At 40.2% G+C, this 13327-nt stretch overlaps 1 protein-coding gene across 3 annotated transcripts in view; it reads left to right on the top strand.

Moving 5' to 3' along the window:
* The window catches only part of NYAP2 (neuronal tyrosine-phosphorylated phosphoinositide-3-kinase adaptor 2), a 277159-nt gene that overhangs the window by 100699 nt on the left and 163133 nt on the right, over positions 1-13327 (top strand). For all 3 annotated transcript variants that reach the window (XM_047722781.1, XM_047722780.1, XM_047722782.1), the window contains one exon: positions 8395-8696. In XM_047722781.1, the coding sequence (XP_047578737.1) occupies positions 8395-8696 (302 nt within the window). The remainder of the gene's footprint in view (positions 1-8394; positions 8697-13327) is intronic.

Raw genomic sequence — 13327 nt, forward strand, 5'->3', positions numbered from 1 at the left:
TGAGAATAAATATTTGAGCCTAAGTCAAGAAAGCCATAGATTATGGCTTTGAATGAGCAAGCGAGACTCAAAGAAGACATTAAAGGTGCTGGTGAATGAACAATTTGAAAGAAAATATGAAAACAGTTTAATTTTACTGGAACCAAGTTTCCACATCAAAGTATACTGCATGATTAAAAAAATATATATATGCATAGATTATATATATTTGTGTATATATATATATACATATATAGTGTAAACATATAAGGTAGTTAATTACCCCCAGTTACAGTGTGAAATAGGAAGAATATTTTTAAGAATATTTTTAAGCAAGAAAGAAGTAGGATACATTCATCTTTTTCTTTGCAATGACGTCGCTGCATTTTCTGACTTAAGTTAGCCAATAGCATTTATGTAGTAACTGCTTCATTCTACTGGTTCACTCTGGACTTTTTCCAAAGCAAAGATCAAAAGATCCAGCTATTATTGGCTTCAACACAGTGGAATTTAGTGGTTCATCTAGGATGAAGGATTGACCTAGCTGCAGAGATAACCAGATCCAGGTCTTCCACAATGCCACAGACCTGGTGCAACCAATGTCCCTTCATGGTGCTAAGAGGAATGAGGCAGGTCTGGGATCACACACAGTGCCCAGGGTTTCCTCTGGATGGACAGACTTGAGGCATTTGTTAGTCCCTAGGCTCTATCTACTGTTTGATTGGTTGGGTCTGAGTGAAGAGGACTGTCTCCACACAGGAATTTCCACTCCCAGGAGGAGGAAGAAATCTCTGAGAAGTACAGATGACAAAACTCCACCAAGTTCCCTAACTAAGCCATATCTCTGGCTATCTTCACAGTGGGCTTATTTACTTTATTAATTTTTCCTTCACAAAATAAATGTGTTTGAGCTCTTACAATGTGCTAGTGACTGTAGCAGGGAGCAAGAAGGCAGCATACCTGCCCTCATGAAGCTTGAGGTGAGTACATGTGAACAGCCCCTTGTAATCCTAAAGGTGCAGTGGTGCCAGGATGAGTTTCATCTGCCAAAAAACATAATTAATGATGCCTCTCAAAATCTGATATTTGGCTGAGGTGTATTACTGTCAAAATAGAAAAAAAGATGTAATACACTAACCTCTTGGCTTATTTTATGCCCAACTTTTCTTGTATGTAGATTGTTTTAGCTGAAAATGATACCTAGAAGAGACCAGTGTTGAAGGAGAAAAGGATGGAGTTTTGGAGCAAGAGGCCCTCTGGTGGGGTAGACAGGATGGTGTCTTCACCATCTGGTCTTGTGTATCTGAAGAGAAGGCAAGAGGGAGGCAGGATCAAATACAAACTTTTTAAGTCATAATTTTAATGAGTAAAGTCTGAATATGAATTTCCTTGTACTCATTCATCATAAAATGTCTGACATGAAAGATTTAAATAATTAGTGGATGGTAGTAGTCAAGTTGCCTACTGGCAAATTTTATTATTTCCTTTAGAGCCATAGCCTCCATCCCTCTTTCAGATTCCCACCCCCTCTCCATTTACTTCATGGTTGAATGTCCCCTTTTCCTGATACCAGATAAATATAATATTTTTTGAAGAATCAACATCAAAAAATCCAGGTGGTTGAGAAGTTTGTGAAGGTAGAAATATACAAGATTGTGCATCAGTGTTGGAGATGAAGTTTTGAGATCAGGTCCTCAGATTTGTTTCAGAAAAAATAAAATCCAAGCAACAAACTCCTAGGTGACCCTTCAGTTTGTATTCCAAATTCCTAGACTATATAAATGGTGCGGGCTCTCTCTCTCTCTTTCTCTCTCATCTATCTATCTCTATCTATCTATCTATCTATCTATCATCTATCAATCTCTATCTCCATCTATCTATCTGGTATCCTTATGGAATGGGATTCTGGTTTTTTCCAGTGATTCTCAAGGAAGTCTCTGTTATGAAATATTGGCATGTTGGCTTCAAAATCACACACAGAAGTAATGCCTCTGTCACTTTGAGAGTTGACATCTCACCTTGCTAGCTCGCCCTTCTCAGGGGTTGTGTTTTTCATCTCTGGAAGGTGACAGTCCTCAGGAGGAGATACAAAACATTAATGTTGATGGATTTTCAAGAAGACAGTGAGACAAGTAACACTCTCTGTTGAATAACAGTGTCATAGCAGTTTTGAAGTTCTCGTTTTATGCCTTTGTTTGTCTTGATCAACAGGTGCTTTAAAAAACTGAAGCAAGTATTTAAGGAAGTCAAGAGAGCATGAGGACTGCATTTGTCTAGTTTATCTTGATACCTTGAGTTGAACGCAGGATTTTGTTTTGACTTTGTGGACAGTTTCTTGAGGTATTATAACTCCTTATACCATCCTTTAAAAACACAGTATTACCAGGCAGATGAGAATCCCATAAACAAAATTCAGCAATCCCTGAAGCCAGTACTACTATGTAACAGATAGAGAAATGGTCTCAAGGATCAAAAGCTACTATTGTTTGGTTTCTGAATGATGGAACTGGGGACGGAGTTCATAATTCAATGATTCCAGAGCACAGATGTCCAGACCTGCGCCTGAGCTGATAATTTGTTTGGGAGAGAAGTTCACAAATATTTTATCAATTACTTCTGGGAAATAACCTTCTTTGATTTAAGCAATGCTTTTCGTTGTTTGTTTTATATTGAAAAAAACTAATCTACACCCAGACCTTGCAACACTGTCTTCATTGTGTGAGGAAAAAGTATACTTGTTTAAATTCAGGATTATGAAACTTATTTTTATTTTTATAACATGAGATGTGTCAGGCTTCATCTATCTTGAGTGTTAGAGTCTTATTGCAAAAAGATTCTGCTTTCTTCAGCCCACGTAACTTTCACTTCCAGCCAAGTATTCCTGCAGTGGAGTTGGTCCTACCTCCCCAACCACCATTTAAATGCTTAGTCTGAAGCAAGAGGGTGCCCTATTTTCCCAGACATTTTTTTTTAGGCTTTCTCTTCCCTCTTCTTTGGTTTCTCAGTTTCATTGATTGTATGATTATTTCCACTGAGTCAGTTCATGTCCTCTAGAAAGCAGACAGCAAGCTGGGTGGGGTTAGTCATGTGAGAGATTTAGGGGCACCTGGGTGGGTATGGTGGTTAAGTGTCCAACTCTTGATTTTGGCTTGGTTCATGATCTCAGAGTCCTTAGATCCAGCCCATGTTGGGCTCCACACTGGGTATGGCACCTACTTAATATTCTTTCTCTCCCTAACCCTGACACTTCCCCTCCTTGTGTGTGTGCACACATGCTCTCTCTCTCCAAAAAAACAAACACAAAAAATTAGGATATGTTTATTGAGAAGGATGCCTGGAATGATGGGGAGGGGGACAAGAATAGGTAAGACAGGCCTCAGGTCACAATATGGCATGGCATCTGCTAAAGGAGAGAAATAGTGGGATAGGAAGAGCCTCCTATCATGGTGAAGCTGTGGGAAATTCTCTGCCAGCCAAAAAGCACTCAGACCCCAAGACTGCCCAGAAAGGACTCCCACACTGGGCAGAAATCACCAGGTTCCATGCCACATCATGCTCAGCTATTTGGGAGGAAATTTCTAGGGACAGAGTGACCTTGACTAAACTGTTGCCACAGATTTGAAGACTTTGTAGTTGGTGGCTATCAGCTACTGTCCTTACAGAAGTTTCTCTTGAGGAAGATCTGAGCCACAGGGCTTCATGGCTATCACAATTCACCCCTTTTCCTCAGTAGACACTCTTCTCTTACAGGTTTGGGGGACAGCTGTTTCATGCTCCCTCAGGACTCTTCCTGGGTGAACCTTGTAAAGGAGAAGTTAGAATAATAAACTAAAGCCCTCATCACTGAATCATATAGAGGCTGCAAATGATACTCATTACCCACTACCCCACCCCCCGGCCCCACCATTTGTTCCAAATTCACCTCACTGTCACCATCAGCTAACACCTCTGCTGGTCTCAGCGGCTTACCTGGTGGTGAGACTAATCCCTCCCATGAAAAGTTGGAACCCCTGGTAACCAAACCTTTCTTGGGCCATGGTTGCTGCATGGACTGTATTTCAAAATCACAAATGGACAAGGGAGTTTCAAAAGGGGTTCCACACATTTTTCTTTCTATGCCATCATGTGGCAGCAGCCCTGCCTCCTTCAGCTGATTGGATCAAAGAGCTGTCCACAGTGGAGACTTGTGTTCTGGCTTGCTGGCCACTACAAAGGGAGTTCAAATTACCCAGGAGACAGATGCGGCTTGTTGCTCAATGGAACACTTCTTATGTCTTCTAGAAGGAGTGTGCCCTGCTTTAGAGAATAGGATCTCTAACCTGTAAAGCCCAGACTACAGGCCAGAAAATACAAAAATTCCCCATAATAACCACTGGATTATTGGTAGTGGGTGAACTTCATTTCTCGTGGCATATTTTTTCTTAATGGGAGATCTCTGTTGCATACATCACAGCTGTTGTACCGGTATTTGTAGAGGATTTGCATCCTCACACACTCTCATGTAACTTGCAATGCTTTCCTGTTGGGAGAAGAATCTATCCCTACCCCACTGACATCAAGTTTGGCCATAAGACTGGTTTTAGCCAGTGGAGTGTGAATGATAAATTATCTGTCATGTCTGTGCAGAAGCTTTAAGAGACATTCTGTGGTTTTAGTGAGTCCTTCTCTCTCTGCTATAAGGACATATCCCAGGAGAGGCTCGATCCTAGAATGAAGAAGATCTATACATGAGAGTCACAGCTAATACACAGTCAACCCAATTAATGACTGCAAGAAATAAACCTTTGTTGTTATAAAGCACTAAGGATCAGGAATTGTTTATTACTGCAGGATAACTAATAAGATCTGACTAATAAATTGTATCTTTTTCTATCTGTGATATTTTACTAGTAGCCAGCAAGTCTCCTTTGTCCCACTTTCTGATATTTGTGTTTACTTGGCTGTTTCTAAATAACAGATGTCTGCTCATTAATTGCTCTAACTATTGTTCTTAATGTTTCTGCGAGGTCTCTGGATTGGCTACGTCAGAAATGTCTGGATACAGTTTTTAAAAATAGGACTTATTGATTACACCTACAGAGGTTCTGACTCAACAGATGTGATTCAGTAGTTGTCTTTAGTGTGGGTCCTGGAATCTGCATATTTTTAAAACTCCACATGTTCCTACAATAAATTCAGGAATTAGTTGTCTGCTATGTTCCACAATCTTCGGTTTGCTTTAGACTAATCATCTTCACTGGTGTCTTGAACTTAGATGTACCACAAACCTTTTATTGCTTACCCTTAACCTTGCCTTGAACAGTGGTCTTTGCATCTTACTTACTTAGTCCCATTCCTTTACCCTACATTTACAACAAGGTCAAATTAAACTGCAACTCAGACCTACTATTGTTTGAAGTATACATTAAATTTCCCTTTGGAAGAAATATGTGTGTGTGTGTGTGTGTGTGTGTGTGTGTGTTTGTACGCATGCATGGACATATATGGACAAAAGCATTCAGAGTTAGATGAAATTGTTTAATGCTGAAAAAATGTAATTTTGAAATGAAGCAGCAGAGCTAATTATCTGGCTGAAAAAAGGCACAGGCTCTATTTAGGTCAAAAGTAACAGAAAAATTGCTGATACAATTATTCCTAGTAACTGTCTCATAAACGCCTATGTGCATTAACACATGCATAAATCCTCTCACGTGGCTATGCTACTTGGAATGAGATGACTGTCTAAATAAATCCTTAAAGCACTTTTTGTTCAGTGATATGACAACAGAAATAAAAGAAACAATGAGGATGCAAAATTATTGAAGGTAAAGTTAAATGAAATCAAGTATCTATGAGAAAAATGAAGGTTAGGATCATCACAAATCAAAGAGAAAACTTTCCATTCCACTGCACCCATCCCCGTCCTCCACCACTCTTATTCTGTCTTAAATTCTTAATGATTTTTCCTAAACCATTCCATTTGAGTAAGCTTCATTTGGGTTTTGATGGATGTTCTTGAAGATAGCACAGAAAATAAAATATGTGGAAACACTGCCCAGGCTTAGGATGCTTACTATAATGATGTGGAAAGCTCCACCCAGGCAACCCTTTGATTTCATTCATGCTTCTGCATATCCATTGCTCAGCTTAGTGTACCCAGCTTCCTGTCATCTTTATTTCCTCTTGCAAAGATGGCATATCCGGTGTCTGAATATCCACTCAAAATATTCAGAAAAAAAGAAATAAATATAAACAATGTTTTTGACTGAGTGGCAAGTTGTCATCCAAATTTAATGCCAGGATCAATTTCAGGTTCTTGTTGAATCCTTTCTAACTCTGTCTACTGGTCATATAATTTGCTAAGTCCTCGAATGAAGAGGGAAAGAAAAACAAAACAAAACACACACACACACACACACACACACACAATAACTCATTTTACATTATTGTTCCTGCTGGAATGTAAAATTTGTGACACACATTATAATGCTATGAAAGATGCAATACAGAGAATTATAAAACCTTAGCTTGAATTTCATCATGTTACAAGGGCAGAGTCAGCCAAAATTAAGTTTAAAAAAAAAAGTTTAAATAAACTTATGTCTGGAAAAGTAGATTCAACAGGCTTCCAAAATTTATATATTCAGGGCGACCTTTTTTTTTTTTTTTTTTTTTTAAATGAGAATAGATCTTAAATGTTCTTCTTCTTCTTCTTCTTCTTCTTCTTCTTTAAATCAACATACAATGTATTATTAGCTCCAGGAGTACAGGTCTGTGAATCGCCAGGTTAATACACTTTACAGCACTCATCATAGCACATACCCTCCCCACTGTCCATAACCCCACCACCCTCTCCCTGACACCCTCCCCTGACAACCTTCAGTTTGTTTTGTGAGATTAAGAGTCTCTTATGGTTTGTCTCCCTCCCGATCCCATCTTGTTTCATTTATTCTTTTCCTACCCCCCAAACCCCCACGTTGCCTCTCAACTTCCTCATATCAGGGAGAGTATATGATAGTTGTCTTTCTCTGATTGACTTATTTCGCTAAGCATAATACCCTCTAGTTCCATTCAGGGTGACTTTTTTATCATTTATTTCTGTATAAGAAAATCAGTGGAATGGGGCACCTGGGTGGTTCAGTGGGTTAAAGCCTCTGCCTTCGGCTCAGGTCATGATCCCAGGGTCCTGGGATCGAGCCCCGCATGGGGCTCTCTGCTCTGCAGGGAGCCAGCTTCCTCCTCTTTCTCTCTCTCTGCCTGCCTCTCTGCCTACTTGTGATCTCTGTCTGTCAAATTAAAAAAAAAAAAAAAAAAGAAAATCAGTGGAATAATTTCTAACAATGTTTCTTTTTGTTTACTCTATTGATGAATGAACATAAATGGGGAAATTGGGAAAACTCTAAAAAAAAAAAACCTCTTTTAAAAAAAATTCTCCTTGACATTCATGTCCTTTTTCTTCCTAAAAAAGTCACCATTACTTAATAACATAGAGAAAAGCCCAAGAGTTATTTCCTTTATGACTTGCTGAGCTTCAAACTGAGAGAGATTTCTTACATTTCAAAACTTTTGTCCAGACTTTCCCACCTTCCCACTTAAGAAACTTGTATTTAAAAACTTTGCATATTCTATTTATGAGGTATTTAGATCTATCCCAGGATCGCTTGATATTTTAACTACACCTCTTTATTTACTATTATGCTAGTTAATTCCGTGAGGTTAGCTTATTAGTAGAACTAAGTTTCTAGTATAACTGAAGGTTTCTGGAGAGCTAACAGAGGTTGGCAATTCCTTCGACCCTTGCCGCATCCTCCCTTCCTGTCTCACTTCCTCCTGTCTCTCTCCTTTTGCTGTTTTTGGTAACGGTAAGCCTTCTGCTGTCTTTATTGTTGTTGTTGTTGTTTTGTTTTTGTTCGTTTTGTTCTGTTTGTTGTTTTGTTTTTTGCTTTGTTTTCTCACTATATTAACCAGGTGACATTAGGGTTAATTTTATGAGGTGGAGAATAGTGTCAGGTGCTGTCCACTTGACCTCAGTCATGTGTCAAAAGATAGTCCGTGAGTCATTGTCATGGACCTCTTGTTTGCATTATAACACCCCAACAAGATTTCCCTTAAAGAAAAGCAATTGAAGATCCAATATGCTACTGCAGTATTTTCTTTTCCTTTAGAACACTATTTTGAGAGTATCTGGATGCCAGGATACTAGGACGGCTGGAAATGAGTGTGAGGATTTCTGTTATAATCAGGTTCTATCTGCTTTCCCATCATACTTAATGCAAAAGCACAGAATGTTCTTGCGCCAAGGCGAATGTTGCTTCACCAGTCTAGAGTTAAAATGTGAGCTCTGCCCTAGGATAGAGAGGCTCGTGTGCATCCCTGTGACCTTGCGGGCGCCGGCTGACTTCACCTTCACGGACTTGGCTCTGCTTTGTTTTACAGCATAGGTGGCGAAGTGGGGCGGGGCCACGAAGGAAGTTACGCGGGCAAGCATTTCCGCATGGGATTCATGACGATGCCTGCTCCTCAGGACAGACTTCCCCATCCCTGCTCCAGCGGCTTTTCCGTGAGGTCCCAGTCCCTGCACTCGGTCGGGGGCACAGACGACGACAGCAGCTGTGGCTCCCGCAGGCAGCCGCCGCCCAAGCCCAAGCGGGACCCCAGCACCAAGCTGAGCACGTCGTCGGAGACGGTCAACAGCACGGCGCCCGGCAAGAGCGGGAAGGTCCCCGAGCGACCCGAAGGTAACACGCGTGCCGCCCCCCGGGAGAGCGGCCTCACACGTGTTGGGTAACCATGCTCCTTCCCTCCTCCCGGGTCTCCCAATCCTGCCTCGGTCTCCCTGGAGCCCCAGGCAGGAGCGGTGCAGATGAGGAGGCCTTTTATGAAGATGTCAACAAAGGGCACCCAGAAAGATGTATTTATATTATCAGAAAGGGAAGGCAGTGTGTGTGTTTTCTTACCCCGTTAGAGCTGCAGATCATTAGGAAATTGGCCAAAAAAAAAAAAAAAAAAAAAAAAAAAAAAAAAAAAATCTAAATTTGATATTGTCTTGCTTTGATTAGGATCACTTGTATGCTTCTAGAAACATGATGTGATTTGTAGGGGAACATGGTCAGGCAGAAGAATATACAGAAGGCAAATTGTAATCATTCTTAGGTTTTGTACATTGTGGTGGAGTTCCTTCTGGTGAGTATGAACACACACACTGTCTATATATTTCAATGCCTACTTCACTCCCGATCTATAAATTCTACCCATACCTCTGTTTTTCCTCAGCTATGAAATGTGCAAATCCCTCTCCTCCTCCTTGCTGGCCTGTGAGTATGAATTAGGTCAAGTTAATCAGAGATGTCACCAGCTCTTTAGTCTTCCTGGAATAAGGAAGTTTCAGCTTTCCTGAGTTTGTCCCGAGAGTCCCTTGGAGGGAGGGCAGTCTCAAGTGTGCTTGCATACAAGCTCATACAGATTTTGTGGATTAGTTGTGGAAAGCACTTTGGGGTTGCCTGTGCTGCGGGGGGCCACCTTGAGAAAATGGCTCCTCTGCCAAGTCCGTTAGTTGTTCTCTCACACTGTCGGTCCCTGACATTCTCCATAGCAGGCTTCCCCAAGTCCCCAGCATACCTCGTATCACGGTGCTTTGCAGCTGGGAGTGGAAGCCAAGGTGGTCCTTTCCTCAACTGGGAAAGTATCTTTGCCATGTGGGCTCCTGAGTCCTTCATAAAGGTTTCCTCATCTTCTAGTCTAATCTTTCAACAGAAGCTCAAGCCTCGTCCATGAGATGGGGTGCCCATGAGGCATGTCACATCTCTTCCATCAACCTCATTTCTTCTATCCCCTGTATCGGTGCCCTGGTGCCTATTTAGCCAAAAAGAGAAGCTTCAGTGCACACTGAGGAATACAAACACACGCTTGGAGGTGGCGCTCATCCATGCATTCTACATGGACTCTCCACTGAGGCTGTTTTTCCTACTATGCATACACGTAAAAACACGACCCTGTGCGTATACATGTGAGTACATGTGTGAATAATGTGTATGTGTGTGCCTACTTCCCAAACTGAAATCATGATGCATACAGTTTTGTGTTTTATTTTTCGTTTACTCTCTTGTGACTGTTTTCCATGGCATTCAATTTAAGAAACACCATTTTTAAGAAGGTAAGTATACATCATAGAGCTTTATTTAATCATTTTCTCCTTGATGAATACTTAGGTTGGTCCAGTTTTGCTCTCATGAATGAAACTGACATGCACGCATGTGTGCCCGTCTGTGTGTTTGCTGGTGCGACTCTTTTTGTTGTTCCTCCGCTGCCTTAAGAGTACGTTGGAAGACCCCTTTCTCTCCTGATTCAAAATCACCAGCATGTCTTTCCACTGGTAACACATCGATGCTCGTAGAAATAAGTTAGGTGTTTCCTTTACTTGTTAATACACTAAAGGGCCCTAGAGATCTGCTTTTGTAAATTTGAAATGTTGTTCTTAGGTTTCCCCTGATGTTGTTACACGGCGGCTTTCATTTCTCCATATTTTCTCTGATCTTATTTCCAGAAGTACTCCCTCTCCTACCTTTCTTGCCAAAAAACTACACAGCCAGTGATATTAGATTGCTTACAAAAGAAGTTTACTGATTTAGAACACTGGTGTCTATCGGATGTGGGCCTCAATGTAATCTAGAAATATTGAAGAATCAAGGGGAAATACAAGGACCTCCCAAAGTGGGAGGGAAAGATGAAACAGAGAAGGAAAGTAGCCTCGAAGGAATGTGTTATCAAGCACTGTAGTACAGCTGGAAACTTCTGGAAGCAGGATAAAAAATACCTCCAGAATAGCCTCTCTCACACAAGGGGGACCTGGGGTCTTCCAAGTGAATGCATGCAGAATACAGGATGGTTGTCCCACAAAAGAAACATTTGAGTGGTGATTTAGTTGTCTTTATTTTTTTTTTTTTAAGATTTATTTATTTATTTATTTGACAGAGAGATCACAAGCAGGCAGAGAGAGAGGAGGAAGCAGGCTCCCTGGAGGAGAGAGAGGAGGAAGCGGAGCGCCAGATGCAGGGCTTGATCCCAGGACCCTAAGATAATGACCCGAGCCGAAGGCAGCGGCTTAACCCACTGAGCCACCCAGGTGCCCTTGATCTGGTTGTCTTAAAAGCAGAGCTGATTACCATTCATTTGAGATGCTTTAGCTACCTAATTCCTGAGGGAGAACAGCTCTTAATTCTTTCAGATCCCCTCACCATCTGAAGATCTAGGGTTTCAAATAGCTACTTATCAAACAAAAGACAGTAGCTCTATTATCTTTATTTCTTTTGAGGACAGGAGAGGAGAGAGTGACTGAATTAGAGCTGCACAAAGACTTAAGTGAGGTGTGGAAAACTAGTTGATTGGCATGAGGCTTATTAAACATGAGGTCCAAGCTCAGCATCTCTTCTCAGAAAGAGTTCTAAGTATGGATTGAGATGTCTTCAGCTGTCTACTGAGTCTGGTCTACTGAGAATGGTCAGTAGACTGATGGGCTACTAGGATCCAGTGCAGAAAAGGTCAATTTCTACAGTGATTCTTGATGTAAATTTCAGCTCTTCAGAACATTTAATAAAAAGGCAATAACAGGGGTGCCTAGGTGGCTAAGTCGGTTAAGTGGCTGCCTTCGGCTCAGGTCATGATCCCAGGGTCCTGGGATTAAGCCTCATGACAGGCTCGCTGCTCAGTAGGGAGCTTGCTTCTCTCCCTCTTCGTCTGTCTGCTGCTACCCCTGCTTATGTTCTCTGTCCAAAAAAATAAATAAAATCTTTATTTAAAAAAAGACAATTGCAAAATTGGATACATTCACATCTCTTCTACCAAGTTATGACTTCAATAACGAGAGAAAATCAGGATTCAGTTGAGAGATGGGGAAAAAATCTTGAGTCCAAATGCATGCATGTATATGTGTACACTCAAAGCCAAAAGCATATAAATATGTAGATTGTTCTTTTATGAATCCTCAGTTCTTTATAACTGGGAGTTGACTGAAGTTCATTACAGAATATATGTTTTCTTTACAATTTTTCTAGCTATCAAAATTATAACAAAGATGAAAAGTGACTTCTATGAATCTTAGTCCGTCTTGTCTTTTTACATTAAATGTCAGCAAAATCAAAATATTGATTCAGTGGTATTAGAATGATTTCCATGGTAACTGGCTTCTATTTAAGTAGGGGATTATGACTTCCCTGTGGATAAAAGTAAAAAAGAACTGGACTTGTAGCAAAATAGCTTTTCAGAGTAGGAAAAAAAATAGCTCAACGATGAACACACCAAAAAGTACATACCAAGAATGTACAATTTAGTTTTTAAAAATTGTATTTCTATCACACTAGAGATACATATTTATGACTCTATTTCAGGGTCTTCTACAATAGTAACACCTTTAAAAATTATACAGTAGAGAATATATACTGGCAACAAGTATGTGATAAGTATTTTAATTGCTTTTTTTTTTTTTTTTGCCTCAGTGTGGTACCTACTTAGTTTGAGGAAAGACTAAATTAAATAAAGGGAATTAACTAGAAAGGATGAGAAGTCCTAACAGATAATGTCTCATGTATGACCCAGAGGAAGCAGGAGCTGTGCAAACTCTCATTCTTTACCCCTCACAGTTCAGTGAGGGGTATCCTGTTCGTGACACGGTGTGGTGCAGGCAGTAGAACTTACAGGAACTTGACTTTGGACAAGTGACCCAATGAGGCTGTTTTGTTACCTTTAAATGAGTATGAAAAAACTGAAAATTGATGGTGCCCTGCCTCCCTCACAGCCTTATGACAACGCAGTGGGACAATGCCCACGGTGATGCATGGTAGAAGGAAATTGCTATGCAATTGTAAATCAATACTATTTTAAAGGTGTACTTACTGCCTATTAATAGGCTTGAATAACATAAAATTTGAGTCTGGTGCAACACATATGTTAAAAACAAGTAGGAGAAGGAAAAAAGCCTCTCTTTGACACACACACACTCTACAAGTCAGGCTTAAAATTTTTTACACAACAGAGTGAATACACAGGGAAGTATTCTCCAGGGGTAATAATCTTTTCATGGTATTATGACATTAGTAAAATATTTAGTAAAATGAGGAAAATATGATTCTCTAAACATCAAGAACTTCTACACTTTAGAGTCCTTTAAAAAAACAACATGAAATATTATTTTTAAATTGAGGTATGACTGACATATAACATAGTAGTTTCACGTGTACAACATAATGATTCAATATTTGTATATATTGCAAAATGACCAGCACAAGTCTAGTTAACATCTGTCACCACATATAGTTACAATTTTTTTTCTTGTTTTGAGACCCTTTAAGATCTATTTCCTTAGCAACTTTCAAGT

Source organism: Lutra lutra, chromosome 3 (assembly GCF_902655055.1).
Source record: "Lutra lutra chromosome 3, mLutLut1.2, whole genome shotgun sequence".
Classification (NCBI taxonomy): domain Eukaryota; kingdom Metazoa; phylum Chordata; class Mammalia; order Carnivora; family Mustelidae; genus Lutra; species Lutra lutra.